The sequence below is a fragment of the Jaculus jaculus genome, chromosome 13 (genome assembly GCF_020740685.1).
Source record: "Jaculus jaculus isolate mJacJac1 chromosome 13, mJacJac1.mat.Y.cur, whole genome shotgun sequence".
In the NCBI taxonomy this organism is placed as follows: domain Eukaryota; kingdom Metazoa; phylum Chordata; class Mammalia; order Rodentia; family Dipodidae; genus Jaculus; species Jaculus jaculus.
The window spans coordinates 34,270,698-34,293,740 of NC_059114.1; the positions used below are offsets into that span (position 1 = coordinate 34,270,698).

The following is a 23,043-nucleotide window of genomic DNA, read 5'->3' on the forward strand; positions in this document are numbered from 1 at the left end:
CCCCCTGATGCTAACTCAGTTTTCCCACTCCACCCCACACAACTCAATCTCCTGAGCCCTCTAAACCCACAGTAAATCCCCAATCAGCTGTCTTGAGGACTAAAAATACCCTGCTTCCCCCAGCACAGCTGAGGGGCTCAGCTATTTTCTGCGGGTGAGGACAGCCAGCACTCTGCAGTTAACCTCCTGGAAAGGGCCGGCAGCCCTGCGGGAACACTGCTCCAGCCTCAGGGCTTGCAGCAGCTTTGGCACGGAATGTTTTAGAGGTTTAATTCATGAAAACCCAGTGGTTAAGTTCGAGTCTGGGTTGGAAAGAAACTTACCTTTTTTGGTATTGTTCTAGAACAGATACTGGTTAAAAATTACTCCAGGAAGCTTCTCCCTAGTTCCAGGCACATGGAAAACAGACTTTTGTGTCAGCCTATCCTGGTCCCTATGGCAGACTTCTCTTCTTGTGCAGAGGCTCAATCCCAGGGCCTCACACATGCTGAGTGTGTGCTCTGCCACTGAGCTACCCGCAGCCCAGTGTTCTTCACGTCTTGGGACTTGCAGCACATGCTTTCAAGACCTTATGGGAAGTCAGTGGGGGAGAAGCTGGGTTGCTCTGGGTCTTGGAAGGACACAAGGACCCTGGGTGTCATAGGAATGGGGATAACCCCTCTTCTTGGTAATAAGGAGACATTCTTTTTTTTTTTTTAATATTTTCATTTATTTATTTGAGAAAGGGGGAGGGAGGAAGAGGCAGAAACAATGGGTGTATCATGGTCTCCAGCTGCTGCAAAGAACTCCGGACACATGTGCCACCTTGTGCATCTAGCTTATGTGGGTCCTGGGAAGTTGAACATGGGCCCTTTGGCTTTGCAGGAGTGCCTTAACTGCTAAGCCATCTCTCCAGCCCCAGCGGACATTCTTTTACCAGAAGGAACATCAGAAACCCAGAGATGCTCAGCAAATGCAAATTGTATGTGGCTGGCGCCTTGTCCTCACTCATTCTGGGCTTATGGTTCTTCACTTGTGTTTGTATTTACTGATTGGTTAAATCCCCGGGTTCTCTTTGCTGCTATGAACAAATGCTCACCTTTACGTGGGTGGCTGGGGAATTGAAGCCAGGCCTGCAGGCTTTTCAATCAAGTGCCTTTTCCCATTGAGCCACCTCCCTAGTCCCCATTTCTTCTCTTGTGAAGTGAGTAGATAAGATTTAGGGCTCTCCAGGGTCTTTTCCAGTTTACCATGCTTTGACTTAAAAGCTTGGCTTCATGAGTCAGGCCTGCAGCTAGGCCTTCCCCGTCCCCTGGTTTAATGACAGCAACAAAGAGCAGGACTTTTGGAGAACTGGGTCTAATGACACCCAGCATTTCTTTCAGTCTGAGTCTAAATTCATTTTCTTTTTGTTGTTGTTGTTTATTTATTTGAGAGCGACAGAGAGAGAAAGAGGCAGATAGATAGAGAAAGGGCACACCAGGGCCTCCAGCCACTGCAAAGGAACTCCAGACGCATGCGCCCCTTGTGCATCTGGCTAACGTGGGTCCTGGGGAATCAAGCCTTGAACCGGGGGCCTTAGGCTTCATGGGCAAGTGCTTAACTGCTAAGCTATCTCTCCAGCCCTTCTTTTCTTTTTTTTTTTTTTTTAAGATTTATTTTTATTTATTTATTTGAGAGCAACAGAGAGAGAAAGAGGCAGATAGAGAATGGGCATGCCAAGGTCTCCAGCCACTGCAAACGAATTCCAGACACATGCGACCCATTGTGCATCTGGCTAACGTGGGTCCTGGGGAATCAAGCCTTGAACCAGGCTCCTTAGGCTTCACAGGCAAGTGCTTAACCACTAAGCTATCTCTCCTGCCCACATTTTCTTTTTTTAAAAAATAAGTTTTAGCTGGGTGTGGTGGCACACACCTTTAATTCCAGCACTCAGAAGGCAGAGGTAGGAGGATTGCCTTAAGTTTGAGGCCACCCTGAGACTACATAGTGAATTCCAGGTCAGCCTGGGCTAGAGCAAGACCCTACCTCAAAAAAAAAAGTTTAAAAATATATTATTTATTTATTTGAGACAAAGAGAGATGAGAGAGAGAATGGCCACGCCAGGGCCCTCACCTGCTGTACACAAACTCCAGACGCATGTGCCGCACATCTGGCTTACATGGGTCCTGGGGAATTGAACCTGAGTTCTTTGGCTTCACAGGCAAATGCCTTAACTGCTAAGCCATCTCTCCAGCCCCCTAAATGCATTTTCTGTTTTTGGGTTGTCAGTGAGAAACTTCTACTGTGCAGGGGCAGAGGTCTCATCTGCCTTGGTGGGTTGGCATTGCACCTCCAGGATCTCACACAGAATAGGAGTGAAGCACCTGTAAATGAACATGGGGCACCACCTGCTCCACGCTCCCTCTAGTGCTACCTCATGGCAGGAGGGAGCAAGTTGGTCTTTAATGCCCCACCCTCCAATCCGTCCCTCCACAGCAGCCCCTTCTCCCTTCAATATTGTGACTGGGTTTGGGTCACCAGTTCTTGAAGAACTCTTTTTCTTTTTAACTATTATTTATGAGAGAGAGAGAGAGAGAATATGAATATGCCTGGGCCTCTTGCCTCTGCAAACAAACTCCAGATGCATGCACCACTCTGTGCATGTGGCTTTACATGGGTACTAGGGAATTGAACCCAGGCTGTCAAGCTTTGCAAGCAAGCACCTTTACCTGTTGGGCCATCTCTCCAGCCCTAGAAGGTAAAACCCTTGTGCAGAATTTTCAGTGCCCACTACATTACACAGAGTACCGTGGCTGATGAGGGTAACCCCTTTTCTGTTTTGCTAGCTGAATTATAGGACCAGGGCAGGGAGTCTTTTCTGGCCTGAGGTTAGAGTGGGCTCTGGAACAAAGGACTTATGGTGGCCCTCCTTTTCCTTCCTGGTATGTCCACTTCTTTTTGCCTGCAAGGAGCAAGACCATAGGGCTTGGCTGGCTTTGGCTTGGCACTGTTTGGACCTATCGTGCAGGTAAAGGAGGAGTCTGAAGGGCACAGCCAGCTCTACTGTATGCCTGGCCGTGGAGCCAGAATCCCTGCTGACCTGCTCTGGATCTACCATACCCTCCTTAGGGACATAAGAGAGGGTTGGTTACTGGTTTTGCCATCTTCATTTCAGACAAGACTGGGCATGTTCAGAGTGGTATGACCGTAGAGTGCATTTTCATTTAACAAAATCCATCAAAGGGTGTCATCACACACTTGACTTTACTGGACATGTGAGGGAATGAGGCCCTGGTCACGGTGGCATGTGGCTGGCACTGGGTGCCCTTTCCACCACTTCTGCTCCAGGGGTGGGGGCTGATTGTTCTAAGCCAAGCAGCTTACTTGTGTTCTCTGGGTCCCTGTGATTGCTCTGGTATCTAAGTTCCAACCAATCAGCACTCGGTCCTTCTCTGGGCACAGAAGTTGATGCTGAGGGTCTAGAACTTGGCTTGGTAGTTGTGGGAGAACTTCCCACCTGGTGAGTGGTTGGTGGCCATCTCTAGCTGTGAGAAAAGCTGGGGAGTGCTCAAGCTCTGTGCCTGAACCCTTCAGTCACGCTATCCAGCAACATCTTTGTGGCTTAAGTGACTTTGAATTTACTTTTCGACCACTGCAACTAAAATTTGTCCTAAGTAGCCAGTCCGGTAACAGATGCAGGCCACCTTTGCCCTAAAGAATATCATTGCCATCATTGAGCCAGTGTTGGAGCCATACCTGGAAGGGTATTTTGCCCCATGTTGAACTCAATGAACTTTAAGAAACTGATTTGGACAGTTCTGCGTTCACCAGGAGACGCTGAACAAGTTACGGCCACACCATGGGCCTTTGTCCCTATCGCTATGGAGAAGGAAACTGCTGGATGACCTTCGGGACTGTTGGGTGGGAAAGCCGCAATGGTGACCTGGCACCATTAGGCAGTGGTGGTTCTGAGGAGGCTCAGGCCCCTCCCTCAAAGCCTGCCGTCTGCAACTTTAGTAAGTCCCTCCCCTTCCTCCAAGAGATTCAGATGGGGGGGCACACTTGCTGAGTACCTGGGCTCTCATTCCTTGTGCTCTCCCTTTATATAAAGCACAGATACAAAGAGAAATGAGGTGATTTATACTCCCTTTAAAAAAACTGATTATTTTTTGGTGCTGGGGATTGAAGCCAGGGGCTCACACGTGCCCTCCACTGAGCTCTGCCAGCAGTCAGTATTTATGTCTCTACTTAATGGTCCTGGGGTCCTAGGCAGCCCTTGATCATGGAGCTAGACACTCTTTCCCAAACTACTGAACTTTACAGGGTTACAGAGAATGCAAAGCGTAACTTCTCCTTTCAAGCTAGTGTCAAAGGAGAAAGCACCAAGAACCCCATCCCAACACCTTCCTTTCTTCCTTTGCTCTTCTATGGTGAAGTTTTAGGGGTGAGGTAAGATTGTTTTTCACCATGTGGGGACTTGTCTTTTTAAAAAGTATTTTTATTTGAGAGTAAGTGAGAACAGGCATGCCAGGGCCTGCTACCTCTGCAAATGAACTCTAGATGCCTATGACTACCACTTTGTGCATCTGGCTTTATGTGGGTACTTGAGTTGACAGGCTTTGTGAGTTAGCAACTTTAACTGTTGAGCCAGCTCCTCAGGACCAAGGACTTGTATGTTGCAAGCCAGATTCATCGTCTCAATTTTTAAGGAGCAGAATGGCCAGTTCCTCCAGGTTCCAAGGAAAAGCTTCCCTCTTCTTGAAGCCTAGCTTGTTTCTCTTTCTCACTGGTTGTCAGGCATCCAGGGCTCTACTGATGGCAATGTTGAGCTAAATGTCTTTGTCAGGTCCCATTGGTCACTGATCCAGTGAAGCAGGGCAGCTGAGGGGCTCGGGATGGCGTCAAAGTATGTTCTGAACTACAGCCCCCACCAAATAGGAACTACTCCAGTCTCTTGGGTTTTCTGCTCTTCTCTTCTGGTCTGTTTAAGTATCTGACTGTGAATGATTTAGGGTAGGTGGTGGGTTGGGAGGTGGCAACAGAAGACGGTCACAAAGTACAACCCAGAGTCCTTTGCTTATACTCCCTCCTATGGTCTTGTTAGAAAATAAAGTCAGAGTGACTTGGAAGATAGTTTTTTTATTTCTTTCTTTTTCCTTTTTGGTTTTCAAGGTGGGGACTCACTCTTAACACAGGTTGACCTGGAATTCACTCTGTATTCTCAGGCTGGCCTCGAATTCATGATGATCTTCCCACCTCTGCCTCCCGAGTGCTGGGATTAAAGGTATGCACCACCATGCCCAGCTAGGTTTTTAATTCTTTAAAAAAAAAAAAAAAAAAAAGCTTTAAGTTCCTTCCCTCTTCTTGCTCTGTCCCTTAAAAAGAAAAGAGAAACTATCCTTAAGACAGGCAGACAGTGGGTCGCCTGGACCCACACTGAAGGGAAAATCTGTTCAATATGCAGGAGTCAGGGAGTGGCTGGGCCAGGGAAGGTGGCTGTCAGTGCTGCACTGCAGTGGCGTGGGTTCCATCTTCAGTGTGGGACAGAGTTCCTGGGCTCTCCCTGGAGCCCTCACAGTTCAGTCTTGACCTTGTGCATTAAGTCCTTTTGGTCAATCTTGTCCAGGTCTTGGTACCAGCGGTTGTAAGCTAGCAAGGCCACATTCTTGGCAGCTACAGCCATCACCTCCACGGAGCTGGCCGCCCACTCCAGAGCACTGAGGTAGAAGAGCTGGTCGTGGAGGGCAAACCTCGGGAGGGCGGGGCGCGAGCCGTACAGCGGGTGGGCCTGCCACTCGGCTGTCTGGACCGAGTAATAGGAACGGAAGAGGGTCTTCAGCTGGGACCGAAAGAGGGGCTGAGGGGATTGTACACGCCAAACAGCTGCCTCCTGGGGTTGCTTTCTCCGGAAGCTGGCTGAGATGTTGACAGGGCAGATATTGTCCAGCGTGTAGAAGAAGCTGGGGAAATCTGTGGTGAGGATATTGGCAAAGGGGAAAAGTTTAGGGTCAGGGAACCCAAAGTAGGATGAGTTGAGGTAGCCATGGACCAAGGAGACAACGGTGGGCTGGAAAGAGCCCTGCACATCCTCAATGGGTGGGGTGAAGCCTTCAAAGGTGAGGTTTCTGCTGCTGTTGTCCAGATGCAGGGGTGTGGCAATGACCACAATGTCGTAGAAGTCAGAGCCACTGCCTCTCTCACTCTCATATCCCACCTGGTACAGCGCTTTTCCCTCTGGAAGGAGAGATGATAGCATAAAAGTCGACTAATTCTTTAGCTTATAACCACTGGCCTCCCACCTGGGGCCCAGCACTGGGATACAGTGAGAGCCTGGCATGGGGAGGGTAGTGTCCCAGTGGTAGTCCCTATTACTCCGTACTGGTTTGGCTGCTAGTTGAGCACTGATCTGGGAGCCCAGAGGCCCAAATATGGTTCTGCTGCTGATTGGCTAGCGTGAGGTTGTCACTCTTAAGTCTTCACTAGTCAAAGGGGCAAGGCTGGATTCAGGGAAGACAGCTTAGGTCTGACAGTGGAGTCATGACCACAGCGCCCTCTAGTGCCAGTGGGCTTTTCCACTGATTTTCTGAATGTATACCCCAGCAGGGCAGAACCTATGCTTGAGAACAAGGGCTGGCTAGGAATGGGGTGGCCATGCTCCTGCTCCGTGCACTCACCTGTACTGTGCAGGGTCACAGAGGTCACTGTGGCATGGATCACGATGGCCTTGGTGAGCTTCAGCAAACCAGAACACACCAGCTTGTTGCCTCCTTCCACCGACCACAGGTTGCCTTGGGCCCCGGCTAGTGACATGGCTCCTGGGCAAGGTAGGAAGGGAAAGGTGGTCTGTGGTTCTCAGACCCACAAGGCCGTATGCTTGGACAGTCACCACTATCCTCCTTGGGTCTTCCTGCTGGCAAGACTCCTCTGAACCACAGCCACAGGGAGACAACACACACGCACATTAATACAACCAAGTCCCTGGTGTTCTCAGGTGAAAATGTGACACTCAGAGAGCACCACACAACTTCACAGCGTGTGATTCTGCTTCTACACAGTGCCCAGGTGGGCAGGTCCACAGAAACGGAAGAGCTCCGTGGTTGGAGGATGTGTGGTGGTGACATAAAGGGCACTGAGCTTCCTTTGGGGCCATGAAAATGTTCCAGAACTGCAAGGGTTACACAATTTTGCAAACATGGTCAAAACCATGGGTGAGGGCTGGAGAAATGGCTTAGTGGTAGACACTTGCCTGCAAAGCCAAAGGACCCAGATTTGATTCCCCAGTACTCACGTAAAACCAGATGCACAGGGTAGTGCACGCATCTGGAGTTAGTTTACAGTGGCTAGAGGCCCTGGTGTGCCCATTCTATCTGCCTCTCTCTCTCACTCAAATAAATAAAATATTTAAAAAACAACCATGGGTAAACTGAACAGCATGGGAATTACACTTCAGTATAAACCCCACACACACGATCTTGGCAGAGTAGGCAGGGAAGCCACACAGGGATGTTGAGGCAAGAGCCAGAGCAATACCCCCCACCCCCGCCCTATGGAAGGTGCCGCCCGTGCAAAGCCATTCATTTATTTTACCCAGAGCATGCTGAATGCTTGGTGTGGGGCAGGCACTGTTCTTAGTGTCTGCTATCTCTCAGTGGACACAAGAAAGTGGGTGTCCTACCTGGTGAAGCACAGAATGTAGTCTCTGCTCCTGGGGACTGCCCACCCACCGTAGTAATGTGCTGAGAAAATTAGGTGACCAAGTGATGAATACCCAGGGACACAGAAGTCTCAGTGGGGTGATTCTTGACATGCACTCAAGAGTGAGAGTCGATCAAGTCAGAGGGGAGAACAGGCGTGGCCAGACTGTCCTCATGAGACCCAGTGTGGTCTTACATGTCAAGGCAGATTGGAAACCAAACTTTGGGTAGCAAAGTGCCACCTCAGCTCTGGCATGTAAACACATGGGAGAGAGAGTTGGTGGTACAGGACAGGCAGTGGAACATATCACCTGACCTTTGCTTCTACTGTCTGTGTAGTGAGGTAACTGCTGTGTGCCAACTTGGAAACCTGATGTCAGAATCAGTATAAATGGGGCAACAAAGGGCTGAGATTGCTTAGTGGCTAAGGTGCTTGCCTGTGAAAACTAAGGACACAAGTTCAATTCCCCAGTATCCATGTAAGCCAGATGCATAAGGTGGTGCATGCGTCTGGAGTTCATTTGCAGTGGCTGGAGGCCCTGGCATGCCCATTCTCATTCTCTCTCAAATAAATAAATGAATAAAACATTTTAAAAAATGGGGCAAAAAAGTGCCAAGGCGATGGTTATAAGCTGGATAGAGGTGTGGTTATCACAAGGACCAGCTCATTCTGAGCACCATGGGTAAGGGAGGGCAGGCAGGCAGGCTGAATGAGGGCTGGACACTCACCAGCAAAAGCAGGCATTGATGCTGACTGGCCATAGCTCGCCCTCAGGACAGCAGAGACGACATCATCAATAAAGCGCTGTGTGACGCCCACCTGGAGCAGGGACTCAGCCACAGAACGCTGGGTCATGTTGACAAAAGCAGCCTCGCCCAGTGAGTAGAGCAGTTCTTCCACTCCCGAGAAAGCATAGCCATGGGCCTGGTACTTGTAGATCCTAGGAGATGCATGGGGCTGCAGTCCTTTGCAAAAAAACTTTTGGGTTCACCACATACTATGGGGTCTCTATGAACTTGACACCTCATCTACACTGGGTGTTCCACTTGGCCTCTTCGGTGGCTGTGGTGGTCTGGACCTCCCCAGGGGACAGTGTGGAGATAAAGGCAAATACTCTAGGACCCAACGGGACTGGCTTTATGACATGGCTCTGCTAAAAGCCAATTACATCATACTGCTTGGAGCCACCCCTGGATGAGGTCATAGCCTATGTACTGACACATTTCCGGACAGGGGGAGCATTTCCACTAGCTTCTACTCTGCACTGACTTCTAGGACTATACTGAGCATGAGAAGCAGCCTCCTGCCATTACTGTCCTCAAGTCTGGCTTAATGTGTCAGGACTCCCACTTGATCTGAAATCACGTCTTGTATCTCTACCACTCACTCCAGCCCCAGAACCAGCCTGTTGATGCATTCCAGACTAGCTGGCCTTTGAATCACGCCCCTTCCTTTCTGGGGTTTCTTGATAAACAGGGCCAGTAGATAGCAGTTTCCCAAGGGCAGACAGAAATGTGTGCCTGAAAATACAGTGGAATTAGAGCAGCCAAAAGTTCTTTTCCACGACCAGGAGCAGTTAGCATAGTGGATGTACACATACATAAAACTGACAAGTAAGAAACGTGTGAGAAAGACAAGAGAAGGCTGAGTGATAAAACATATGTGGAAGTGCAGTAATCCCAGTACTTTGGAGGCTGAACCTGGAGGATCGTGGGCTTAGCCTACAGAATGAGACTATCAGAAAGAAGAAGAAAAAGAAAACAGTAAAAAGAAAATGAGCCGGGTGTGGTGGCACATGCCTTTAATCCCAGCACTCGGGAGGCAGAGGTAGGAGGATCACTGTGAGTTCGAGGCCACCCTGAGACTACATAGTGAATTCCGGGCCAACCTGAGCTAGAGTGAGACCCTACCTTGAAAAACAAAACAAACAAAAAGAAAAGAAAAGAAAATGAGCCAGGCATGGTGGCACACAACTTTAATCCCAGCACTCAAGAGGGAGGGTAGGAGGATCACTGTGAGTTTGAGGCCAACCTGGGACTAAAGAGTGAGTTTCAGGTCAGCCTGGGCTAGAGTGAGACCCTATCTCAACAACAACAACAAAACAAACCACAAAAAAGAAAAAAGAAAGAAAAGAAAATGAGGAGCAAAGACAGAAGCTAGGGGACATCTAGAGAACAGCTGAAGTGCCATGCTTGTAGGACATCTGCATAGCATGGGAAGGGAATGGTGAAGTGTCAGACAGCAGGGAACAGCGCCATGGGGCCACACTTGGGCATCTAACACTAAGGAGAGCCTGTGATGGGGCTGGAGGAGTGGCATTTGTCTACCGGGGTGCTGTGGGACAGGAGGCAATGGCAGAGGGGCAATGGCTGCTTGCAGTATGAGTACAGGACCAGCCCAGACCAGTTGTCCTCCATGTCTGGAGGTAATGGAGATGAGCTGGCCTTTAAGAGGAAAAAAGTGGTGAAGACAAGGGTCTATTCTAGATGGACAAGTAGGGAAAGCAAAGTTAGCAAATGGGTGACCCAGGCTGCAGGCAGTCTACATATGTTCATTTGGCTCACAAAATGAATTGGTTGCAAACACTTAAAAGCTACGAGATTTCACGTCTAACTCTGAAGCTCTGGCTCTAAGCCCCAGAACTTGAAGATCTAGCAACACAAGTGTTCATGTGTTTGGCCACATTGGGCTGAAGCTAGCTGACTGCTTCTCTCAGATGGCCTTGCTTTTCAGGCCACCCCTACACGTGCTTCTTATCTTTAGCCTTCTAAGTGACTGAGTTTGCAATCTATGCTTCGGTCAGCTTAGTGGAGAGAAAGACTGGCGGCCGGTGTGAAAAGACCAGGGTTACTAGCCCTGCTGCACACTTCCTCGGGCTGGGGCTTGTTCTGAGCCTGTGCTGAATTGTGTTAGGCAAATACATCCTTCCCCTCACTCCCCCAATGCCTTCTGGCAGCTCTGCCCAGCCCTACCTCATGAACTTCTCCATGACCTCCTCTACCCACATCTGCAGCCTCAGGAAGCTGATGCCATAGTGCCACCAGAGGCGGAAGAGATTCAGCAAGTACCAGTCGGTCTCCTCCAGCACAAAATGGTCCTCGCCGAAGATGGCACTCCTGCCCACCACCTCACGCCGTTGCCTCAGCCCTGCAGAGATCAGCAGACCCCTCAGCTCCCCTTCAGGGACCCCTGGAAGGCTGGCAGTGCTTTCTTTTGTACTGGGGCCTTCCTGAGGCGAATGCTGGTTCTTTACAGGAAACAGGAACCCTCAGGTTTGTTCCTTTGCCCTGCTGGTCTATGAACATATACCAATACAGTGGGAAAAGGTTTGCTCTTCCCAGTGAGTCGGAAAACAAAATAGAAAAGAATGTACCATTTTAGATTTCTTTCTGAGGGGTCAACTTAGCCAGGAGTAAGGGAAAGTCTGTCATCCCAGAATGTCCAGGTCTGAGGGCCACAGGCCTTCTGAGATAAGAGACTCTGGGCTCCAAGATCACATGGAAACAACAGCTCCTTAAATCTGCCCAACATTCTACAATTTAGAGAGCATTCCATTCAAGGGTGGGGGTGTGGTGGGCAGACATTTCACCTTCTGCTAGTGCAAACTATGGTAGTGAACAAGCTTATATGGGTCCATTGTGCACATCTGCAGGTTGCCTGCAGGATCGCTTCAGACAAGTAGCACTTCTGCACCAAACAGGGTGTGCATTCATGGTTTTGATGATGCTGCTGGGATGGGCTCTCGGCTCTCTCATTTATTAGTTGTGTGGCTTCAGCTGTGGTCTGTTAATTCTCTGAGCCTTATCCTGAAGGCTGGCAGGTTTTGGGGTAATGCCCACACACCACCTAGAAGGGCACCTGGAGGCACCAGCATGTGGACTCTGATATGATCACAATAATTAAAAAGCAGCAAGCTGAAAGGGAAAGAAACTGGCCTGGGAGTCAAACCTGAGTTCTAATCCCGGCTCTTGTAACTAACTCACTGTGTAACCTCAGGCAAGTTCCTTCCCCTCTCTGGTCTCAGCTGCTCCATCTGTAAAATGAGATTGGGCTATATGACCATCTGACCTTCAGAGTCTGGACAGTCTGGGAAAGGCCTGGGGCGCTGGCATAGGAGTCCCAGTACTGTACACTCACCTAGCAACTTGACGAAGTCCTGCATGTGAAGGCTCAAAGAGTGGAAGGAGGCCGCTCCGCTCTCATAGTGTTGTTTGTTGACGGAGATGGTGTCCAGGCGGCCACCAATAGTCCCCTTCTCATATACCACGATCTGCACCCGGGGTCCAAAGTGCTGCTGAAGAAAATGGGCCACAGCAGAGCCCCCGATCCCGGCCCCAATCACAGCTGTTGGCAGGCCCCACGGGGGGACAGGATGGGAGACAGTGAGAGCAACAAGTTATTTTGCATTGTTCCATGTGGGCCAGAGGCAGATGGAGCACCCACATGACCCCGACTATGACATTTCAGGAGATACTCAGTCTACGGAGAGCTAAAACTAATAAGCAAAGGCCAGCCTGAAAACTGCCACCTAGTACACATTCAAGGAAGATGTCAGCAACAAAAGAGCAGGAAAGAATTTCACAATTCAGGATTATCAGAGAGTAATTTAGTTTTACAAAACTCTCTCCACACCCTCCCTGCTTTTCTTCAAAATATGTTTAATTATTAATTTGAGAGAGAGAGAGAATATGAATGGGCAGACCCACTGCAAATGAACTCCAGACACATGCACCACCTTATGCATTGGGCTTATGTGGGTTCTGGGGAATCAAACCTGGGTTGTTAGGCTTCACAGTCAAGTGCCTTAACCGCTAAGCCATCTCTACAACCCATCTCTGTTTTTCTTACTGCCCTGTTACTTTATGACAACGGTTACTGACTAATTAGTTCTGTTGGTGGCTTAATCTAGGGGTCGGCAAATCACAGCTTGAAGGCTAAAATCCAAGTACACGTGTACTTGTTTTTGCATTGTATTGGCCATAGGGGTTTTTTGGTGGTAGGGGAGTGGGGTGGGAGATGGGCTTCCCTATGTTGCTCAAGCTGGCCTTGAACTCCTATACTCAGTGATCCTCCCTCTCAGTCTTCCAGGGCTGCTCTACACATCTTCTCATTGCATCAGCCAGTAATACTTTAGCAACAATGCCACACCCTTTCTTTTGCTTATTGTCTGTTACTTTCATGCTAGGCTGAGTCATAGTGAATGTAATAGCCTGCAAAGCCTAGAACATTTCCTCTGGCACTTTACAGAGGGTGCCAATGCACCACCCAACACTTAACTCATTTCTGTCTATGCTTGCCAAGACTGGGATGCCCCTAGGATGGGCTGCTTGTTACCTTACAGTTCACTCAAGTCCACTTTGGGCTTTTGTTACAGTTTGTTTGTTGAATTTCTTTTGGGTTTTAACATCCACCATCTTTACCACACCTCCTGCCTTCCTGTTGTTTGCAAATCTGTTACATGATGGCATTAGTATTGCCTAGACACATAGTTATTACACAGCGTGGACAGGGAAGATAAACTAGCTATGCACCTCTTGCACCCGACTACCAATTTGTTTGCAGTTCTGCCAACATGCATCTCTCACGGACAGCCAGCATTCCTACCCCCAAAAGGTAATGAGATAAACTGCCTATCATCCTTTCTTTCCGGACTCACATTAGAGCCCAAGACCACAAGCTTCTGCCAAGACGTAGCAGACAATCTTCACAGAAAAGGCTCTTACTGGTCAGTACTTCCCCCAAACATCCCTTCTGCCTGGCTTTAAAAATTTTTTTATCTATGTATAAGCAGAGAGAAAGAAGAGACTGACAGAATAGGCACACTAGGGCCTCCAGCAACTGCAAACTCCAGATGCATGCACCACTTTGTGCATCCGGCTTTATATGGGCACTAGGGAACCAAAGAGGAGAGGAGCTGTGTGACCACAGAAAGAATAGCATGAACGGGACGTGGCTGCAAGGCCACTCCAAGGCATTCATGTGGGATCCCACTGGAGTTCAAGGATTAGGCCATTTAACAAGCTCCTTGTTCTTAGTAGAGCTCAACCCACCAATGGCAGGCAGAGGGGGAAAGCTAAAGGGTGACTTGACATTGAGGGTTTCAGGCTCAGGAAGGGTTGGGCGAGGTGGGGCCAGCTAGAAAGAGGCCCTGCTGTCCATCTCCAGGAGCAAGAGTATTCTATACTACCGTCACTGCCTGCCTAAGTGTTTCCCATCCTTTTAAGCCTGGCTCAAAGCCAGCCTTCTTCATGAGGTTTTCTTGGAACATTCTAGTCCTCAAGATTCTCTTTCCCATGGACTCTCAGCCCCAAACTGACACTTTGCATGCCTTAACCCTTTACAGCATGGTTGTGGTTAGCACTACACTGTCCCTGACAAGACTATGGAGCTACCAGATGTCCGAAGGCACTCCTGCCAACTGAGGGTTATGGTGGGCAGTCAGGTTGAAATGAGACTCTGCCCTTTCACACCAGAGGCTCAGCAACTGTTTATGGTAATATCGTGTACAAGGGATTTGAAAATATTTGAGTCATATAGAGTTAAATGATAACAATGATTAATAATGATAAAAGTAAAAGCAACTGTGAACAAACATGGAACTTTAGACACTCTAAAGCAGATAAAGTATTTAGTGAAGTATTCTGTGCTTGCAATGTATTTTGAGATACATCAAAATAGAAGATGAGCTTTTGGATGGCCAGATGGATGTGTGATGGGTCAGTGATAAACCAAGAGGGGGGCTGAAGAGATGGGTCAGTGGTTAAGGCACTTGCCTGCAAAGCCTAAGGACTGGAGTTCCATTCCTCAGTACCCTGGTAAAGCCAGATGCATGCATAAGGTGCCACATGTGTTTGGAGTTCATTTGCAGTGGCAGGAGGCCCTGGCATGCCCATCCTCTCTATCTCTTTCTCTCTCAAATAAATTATAAGATATTCTTTAAAAACCAAGTGGAATTAGCAGCAAATTAATAAAGATAAGTACTATAAAATTCTTTCAATGTGGCTGTGTCTGAAAATCTTCACAATAAAACATGAGAACCCATACATACAATACTAGAGAAAAATGAGTGTTAAGTGTTCCCCATACTGGGAGTGGGGTGTGGAGCTCGCGATAAAGGGTTGCCTAGCCTGCCTGAAAAAAAAAAACCAAGTTCCTCATTCTGTCATCTAGCAAATCTACCTTCAGCAGATTTATTGTTCTATTGGAACAGTCTTCCACAAACCAGAATTTACGGCTTACATGTCACTACCAGAAAGCCCTCTCAAAGCCTGCAGTGAAGCAGAAAGCATGGAACTTTCTGTGTTAGAAAGGACTTCCTGTCCTGAAGGTCTCTCCTCCAAGCAGGATCCACACAGCCTTCTACACAGGGTTCTCAGTAAGACCACGGCGGATGCGAAGGCCCAGCTCCTGTCCTCTGTCATTCCCAGCGTCTAGCAAAGAGCCAGGCCCCTGGCAGATGCTCAGTAACCATTGCTGCCCAGGCCTCTTACGCCCCAGGTGACCCTCTTCACATGACCACGACACCTTTCCCCATCAGCACAGCCCCCACTGCGGTCCCCTTCCGTAGCCTAGTCCCTGGCGGCTCCCGGACCCTGCACGTATCCCGCGGAGCCCTCCCCAGCCCCCACTTGCGACTGCCGGCTGCGAATCCTCGTCCCGCCCAGCCCTCCCCAGCGTCCTTGCCGCACCGATCTTGCCGGGCGGGGCGTCTCCGCCTGCAGCGGCGGCGGCGAGGAGCGTGGCCAGCGCGGCGACAAGCGGGGCGGCGCGGGCCATGGCGGGCAGCGACCGGGCAGCACGCTGGGGCGCAGACACTCGCGGGTTGGCGCTGGGCTCCCCGCCCCGCCCCGGGGGCCCGCCTTCCAGTGCAGGTTCCGGCCTCTTATTGGCCGAGCAGTCGACCTTCTTTAGTACGAATTCTTCATTAGCTGCCTCTCTCTCCAGGAGGGCTCTGTCATTGGCAGCGTCCAGATCCCGCCTCCTGGGTGCGGGATTCCTTATTGGCTGGCGCATTCCGCCGCGGCGCAGGTGTGTGTGCCGAAGGACCGCAGCATCAGGACCAGGGTCCAGCACGGAAAGGAAAGGTCTGAATGAAATCCAATCTTGAGAGTTAAACTAGGTTTGGAACTCCACGTTCACTAGACAGAATAATCTCTGGTCTACTTTTCTAGGCTGTCATGATGACCATGTGAGATATGACGTTAAACCCTTTTCCAGCTTAACAGTCTCCAAGAACTGGAAATCGCTGACCAAGCAGGCGACTGGACTCGCCACCCACTGCTCAAACAAGTTATAACCACTCGAAGCTCATTATACGTTTTGCGCGTCTGGATTATGTGGGTTCTGGAGTGTTTAACATGGGTTCTTAGGCTTCCCATACAAGCACCTTAACTGCTAAGCCATCTCTCCAGCCCCTCCCTTTAAAAATATTTTTCTTGGGTTGGAGAGATGGCTTAGCGGTTAAGAGCTTGCCTGTGAAGCCTAAGGACCCGGGTTCGAGGCTCGATTTCCCAAGACCCACATCAGCCAGATGCACAAGGGGGCGCACGCATCTGGAGTTCATTTGCAGTGGCTGGAGGCCCTGGCGTGCCCATTCTTTCACTGCCTTTCTGTCTGTCGCTCTCAAATAAATAAAAATAAACAAAAAATTAAAAAACTTTTTATTGACATCCATAATTATAAACCATGATAATCCCCCCCCCACTGTTTTCCTTTTGCAACTCCACTCTTCATCATATCCCCCTCCCCATCACCCTCATTTATTTAAATGTCATCATTTTTTCCTCCTATTATGAGGGTCTTGTGTAGATAGTGTCAGGCAATGCGAGGTTTTAAATATCCAAGGCCATTTTATGTCTGGAAGAGTGCATTGTAAGCAGTCCTACCCTTCCTTTGGCTATGACATTCTTTCTGCCACCTCTCTGGCAATGGACCCTGAGCCTTGGAAGTTGTGATAGACATTTCAGTGCTGAGCACTCTTGTCACTTCTCCTCAGTACTATGGTGCCTTGTGAGTCATCCCAGAGGACACCACCATCTGAAATGAGAAGATTCTCTAACCAAAAGTGAGAGTAGCAATTATATATGAGCATGAACATTAAGAGAAATGCTTATTGGGCAGTTTGGTGAGCATAATATATTGGGCTTGGGCTGCAAGGTCACTGAGAAATCTTGCTGGAGCTGAGCTGAAAACCTCCTCCCTGATGACCAGCTGACAGAAAGCTGGAAAAAGCTATGCTGCATGCAGCTCCATGGGAGAGGTCATCAGTGATGATAAACAACAGTGGCCACTGCAAGCTTTAAAACTGGCCAGCCAGGCCCAATGAGCCAGTGGGTGCAATAGTGGCATGTCTGTTATGGGGGAGACCAACCACTAATTGGACTGGAGGCCTGCTCCTTTGGAGGGAATACATGCCTGTTACTGAAAACCCATGACAGGGGAAGTCATGAGCCCTAGGGGAGTAATGTTTGCTGGAGTCTGGCTAAATGCATATACTGTGCTCATCATCTTCCTTTTTGATACAAAGTCTCGTGTAGTACCTTCAGGACGGTCAGGAATTCACTATGTAGTGGAGGACAACCGTGAACTCCTGACCCTCCTGCTTCCATCTGAAGGGCTCAGATAATGGGCTTTGATGACGCAAGATCTCACTCAATCTACTTCTCTCAGCCTCCCAACTGCTGTGATTACAGGTCTTAACCACCACCCCTAGCTTGCCTTTGACATCTTTAAAAGCAAAAGGGAAAAGTTTCGTCCATTCTCTTTTCAAAAAGGGTTAGAGGTAAGTCACCATTTTCATCCTCCAAGACAACAGTAGCTCAGTATGACAAGTTTACTATGCGTGAAGGAAGGGCAAGTTTCTGGCAGAGATATAAAGTTGGGGATAAGAAGTTTCAGGATAATTAAGGAAAAGCTGTCTTTATTCAAATTATGGCTAAGAAACTGAAGGGATCCATAGAATAAGTGCTTGTAGCTAGTGCAAAGGTTTCACTTTCTAGCCCAGACTGACCTATAACACATAGTAATGGCCAGGTTGGCTCAAACTCACAACAATCTTTGTCTCTAAAATACTAGAATTATAGTCCTGCGCCATCAGGTTAGAAGGCTGAGTCTTTGTAGATACATACAGGATTACTAATGGGTATTTCTCATATCTTTAAAAAAATATCTTGGCAATGTTTGTCAGAATAAAAAACTTTTTAGTTGCACTGCCAGTCAAAATAACGACCCTCCTTTTTTTGAGACAAATTTTTGGTATGTAGCTCTAGCATGCTGATGACTTATGTAGACAAGGCTTGCACTGATTCTCCTGCCCTGGGATTACAGGCCTGAGCCACTATGTCAGGCTTTCCTTTATTTCATTTATAATGTATGTATGTTCACATGTGAGTATGGGCACTCACATGCCATAGCCTGTGTGTGGAGGTCAGAGAACAACCTCTAGCATGTCCTTGCCTTCCCCCTTGTTTGAGGCAGGACCTCTTGTTCACTGCCTTATCTGCCAGGTTAGCTGGTCTGTGAGCTTTGATTCTGCCATCTGTTTCCCATGTTACCACTGGCATGCTGGGATTACCGAAATCCAGTAGTGTCTGGCTTTCAGTGGATTCTGGGGGTCTGAACTCAGCTCCTTATTCTTGCATGGCAAGCACTTTACTGAGTGCCCTCCTTAATTTTTCAAAAATAAGCATTAACTGATCATTTTGTATTAAGTTCTCTCATAAGCCTGCCAACTAATTCTTATAAGGTTGTTTAGCAGGGCAAATCATACTAGCTTCAAAATCCATCATCCTGGCTCTCTACTTTGTAACTTTAGGGCCCTCTGAAGCTAGAGCTGTTGTCTTCTGCTAGCCCTTCTAACCCTACCAGCTCATTAGTGAATCAATTAAAATGGTGAGACAAGTTCAAAAGAGCTGAAAGAGGAAAAGGAAGGCACAATTTTCATGACACAGAAGTGCAAAAAATTAGTAAAGTTACATAATGAACCATTCCACAAAAATTAAGTGTCCTAAAACAATGGCTGTTTATTTTTCTCACAAATGTATGCTTCAAAGGGGCAAGGCTCTGGGAGATTATAGTTTATCTGAGCACGGAGGCTGCTCCACTTGGGGTTGGAAGATCCACTTGCATCATGGCTCACTGGTGGGCAGGATAGTACTGGCTTTGCTACAAGCTCAGCCAGAACTGAGTTCCCCCCACAACTACTTCAACTTGTTCTTGGCATAATGGCTAGCTTCCAAAAGTGAGCATCTCAAGGCAGAAGGCAGTGCTACTTCCACTAGAACATGTTGATTAGGCAATCACAAAGCTCTAAGAAGATTCAAGAACGCATACAGGCACTATCTCTCTCTTAATGTTTCAAGGGGCACTGGGTCACTTTAACCATGACAGGACAGGTGTGGTGGTGCACACCTTTAATTCCAGCACTTGGGAAACTGAGGTAGGAGGATTACTGTGAGTATGAGGCCAGCCTAGAGCTACAGAATGAGTTCCAGGTCAGCTAGGGATAGAGTAAGTCCTACCTCAAATGAAATGTACAAAACACCGTGAACTCAAGAACACGAGTCAAGCTTGAGTAGATGGGAATGAGCAGATATTGATTAGTTAGCACTTGGAATAGTGGAAAAAATGGATAAAGGAACCACAGCACAGACAGGGCTGGAAGAACCCTGGACAGGGTTAGTTCTGAAGGCCATTTAGCCAGGAAGCTGGCCCATGAAAGCCCAATGAGAAGCAGAGGCCCGGTAGTAAGAAGTTGGAAAAACACACCAAAGCTAAAAGTTGGATCAAGGACAAATGCTAGGAATCATCAGGATTGTCAGGAGTGAAACAGGACAAGTGCAGCACTCAAAGCTGACCAGACAAGAACCAAGAAGCAGGGATGCAAATCTAAAAACAATATAGACAAATCAAAGAGGTAAAAAAAAACAACACTGGGGCAGGGTGGGCCACATCTGCATGACAGTCAATGAAGCAACGTATGTATCAGTACCCGGGGGCTGAGCGCATTGTTCAATGGTAATAGTACTTGCTTAGTATATGAGAGGCCATCCCTTAGTACTGCAAAAACCAAACCAACCAAACCTGAACCAGAGTTATTTTAATTCAGGTTTTATAAAAGCTGTTTATTTATTTTTTCTGGGGGAGGAATGGATACAGGAGGGCTTCTTGTCATCCTTAATTGTTAAAGTGCTCAACAATTTATACTAATGTCAAACTGACTGCCCCCGAGGCAGTAGGGAAAATTCGTAAGATGTATAGAATCCAAGTACTGAAACATCAAATGCCACAAGTGAGTCAAAACTTCCTTACATGTCACCTGCAAGCCAAGGTCTTTTCATTATCATCAAGATGAAAATAATTAAGGGCATAGATACAATTTGCTTATTCCTTCAGTTTAAACATGTAATGTATGAGAAGGTCAATCTGGCAGTCTTCTCTTTTCCCTATACTTTAAGCAACTATAAAAATGCAGGAAAAACAATTTCATAATTTAAACAATAAAAATAAATATGCCTACTCTAGTAGGCAATTTGCACATTTCATTTAATCCTCATACTATGAGAATTATAACCATTTTATCAACAAGCTCAGAAGGGTAAAACAACTGGTACCCAGTCACATAGGTGACAGAGCTGGGATTCATGCTCACGTCTATGCCTGCAAAGCCTAATCTCTGGTATGCTGTTCTGCCTCCCTTAGGCCTTCTGCTTGCGTCTTCTGTTACAGCTTCATCTTCTGATTCTAAATTTATACACATCTACAGAGCTACTGAATAAGAAAAGATTATTCTCAAACAACTTGCAAAAGCAGGTGTAAAGAATGTAAGAAAATTCTTCAAATAACCAAGACTATTCCATACCTTAAGTAACTAATTCCAGTTCACTAGCAGCTAGCAATCTCAAAACACTTTAAAAAAAAAAAAATTAGGTAGGGTCTCATTCTATCCCAGGCTGACCTGGAAATCACTATGAAGTTTCAGGGTGGCCTCGAACTCCTGGCGATCCTCCTATCTCTGCCTCCCAAGTGCGCCACCATGCCTGGCCCCCAAAACACATTTTCTTAGTGTTAACATCAATCTCATAGAAATAAGGGCAAATCCTATTGCATAATTCGTTCATTAAATTTACAGAATGCACTTAGTGGAATACCCCTCTTTTTTTTTTTTTTTTGAGACAAGGCCTTTCTTAACCCTGGCTGGTCTCTCCAGTGCTGGGATTACAGGTGTGTACCATAACACCTGGCCAAGAGTTGTTTTTTTTTCCCCCCCACCAAGGGGACAGGGAGGGAGGGAAAGAATGAATATGGGTGTCAGGGACTCTTGCCACTGCAAATGAACTGCAGATGTATTCACCATTTTGTGAATCTGGCTTTAAGGGGTACTGGAGAATCCAACTCAGGCCATCATACTTTATAAACAAGCACTTTAACCACAAAGCCATCTCTTCAACCCTAAAAAAATCTTTTGGTGACATTTAAAAAATGCTATTTACTTGTCAGATTAAGTACCCAGCCTTTCCCTCCCCCTGTACTTTTTGTGTTTAAATCTGATAGAGATGATAGGGGCCACAAGAAGATGGCTTTACTGATACATGCCTATGTAGTGCCTTAGAATTATCCCAGCACTCAGGAGGCAGAGGTAGGAAGATCACCATGAGTTTAAGGCCACCCTGGGACTACACAGTGAATTCAAGGTCAGCCTGGGCTAGAGTGAGAACCTACCTTGAAAAACAAAACAAGGGCTGGAGAGATGTTTTGGCAGTTAAGCACTTGCCTGTGAAGCCTAAGGACCCTGGTTCAAGGCTCAATTCCCCAGGACCCAAGTTAGCCAGATGCACAAGGGGGGACAGCGTCTGGAGTCCTGGTGTACCCATTCTCTCTCTCTCTGCCTCTTTCTCTCTGTCACTCTCAAATAAATAAAAAATAAACAAAACCCAAACAAACAAAAACGTAAGGCTAATTTTACAAAAAAACAAACAAACAAACAAAAACAAAACAACATCAGAGTGACTTATGATGGATGCAAAAATAAGTAAATATGGGCTGGAGAGATGGCTTAGTGGTTAAGGCACTTGCCTGTGAAGCCTAAGGACTCCTGTTCGAATCTTCCATATCCCAGACACAATAGTGATACAAGTGTGCAATGCCGCACATGCCCATAAGGGTGTGCACACATCCGGAGTTCTTAGGCCCTGGCACACCCATTCTCTCCCTCTCTCTCAAAGAAAAGCAAAGAAAAAGGAGCCAGGTGTAGTGCTGCATGCCTTTAATTCTAGCACTTGGGAGGCAGAGGTAGGAGGATCACTGAGGCCACCCTGAGACTACATAGTGAATTCTACGTCAGCCTGGGCTAGAGTGACACCCTACCTCTAAAACAACACAACTGGGCATGGTATGCCTTTAATCTCAGTACTGAGGCAGGAGGACTGTCAAGAGTTCAAGGTCATCCTGAGACTACATAGTTACTTCTAGGAGAGCCTGAGCTAGAGTGAAACCCTACCTCGGGAAAAAAAAAAAAAACCCACAAAAACATAACTGTCAATGTAAGAGAGGTAGTGATTTGTTCATAACAATGAAGGAAGAAATCTCAGCATTACTAAATGAGAAACTGTTGGTAAACTAGCCCTCCCCCCCTTTTTTGAGGCAGGGTCTCACTCTAGCCTGCACTAACCTGGAATTCACTCATGATGATCCTCCTACCTCAGACTGCTGAGTGCTGGGACAAAAGGCATAAACCACCTTGCCTAGCTTGAAACTAGCAATTTTGTCCCTACTTTTCCACTCCCAAGGCAAGCTTGATAGAAGGCAGGAGTGAAAGCTGCTTCAACAAGCAGATTTAAGTAATTCCTACACAGACCCACTGGGTCATTTGCTGTTGGTGTTGCCTTGGTTTGCGTGAATGCTCTCAGCCTTCAAGTCTTGCCTGCTCTTAGCCATTTCAAGTGGACTGGCAAGGAGGAGGGAGGGCATGGGACAACACAACAGCGTGAGTCCTAGTCAGGACTGACTCTAAGGACAAAACATGGCTAAATGGGAAAAAAAAAAATCAGTAAGTACATAAAAAATTTAACTCAAAATATTTAAATTTATCTAAATGTAAAGCTTAAGCATTAAGTACCTCAACTGTCAGACCAATACTTACTGCTGTAATACAAGAGACTGTATGAATTCCAAAGATTAGTTGAAAATACAGTTAAGAGGATTTTGGATTCAAAGTCATCAGAGTACCAATTTAAAAATAACTTTCATGAACACATTTTCCAAAGGCCATAGTAGAACTTGTCACATTGTCAAAAAAAAAGATGTCCAATGGCAAGACTTCTGTTGAGACCAAACAGGTCACATAAAGTCAACAAAATAGCTTAGAAATAAAGCCAATATGACTAAATC

The 23,043-nt window shown here is 47.3% G+C and overlaps 1 protein-coding gene across 1 annotated transcript; it reads right to left on the reverse strand.

Annotated features, from left to right (window-relative positions):
• Positions 1-5,286: 5,286 nt before the first annotated feature.
• Pcyox1l (prenylcysteine oxidase 1 like) lies at positions 5,287-15,432 on the reverse strand. Its single transcript, XM_004664759.2, has 6 exons — positions 15,345-15,432; positions 11,794-12,000; positions 10,629-10,803; positions 8,385-8,596; positions 6,636-6,776; positions 5,287-6,195 (listed from the first exon to the last, which is right to left on the reverse strand). The coding sequence occupies exons 1-6, from the start codon at positions 15,430-15,432 to the stop codon at positions 5,534-5,536; spliced, it is 1,485 nt and encodes a 494-aa protein (XP_004664816.1). The 3' UTR covers positions 5,287-5,533.
• Positions 15,433-23,043: the final 7,611 nt, after the last annotated feature.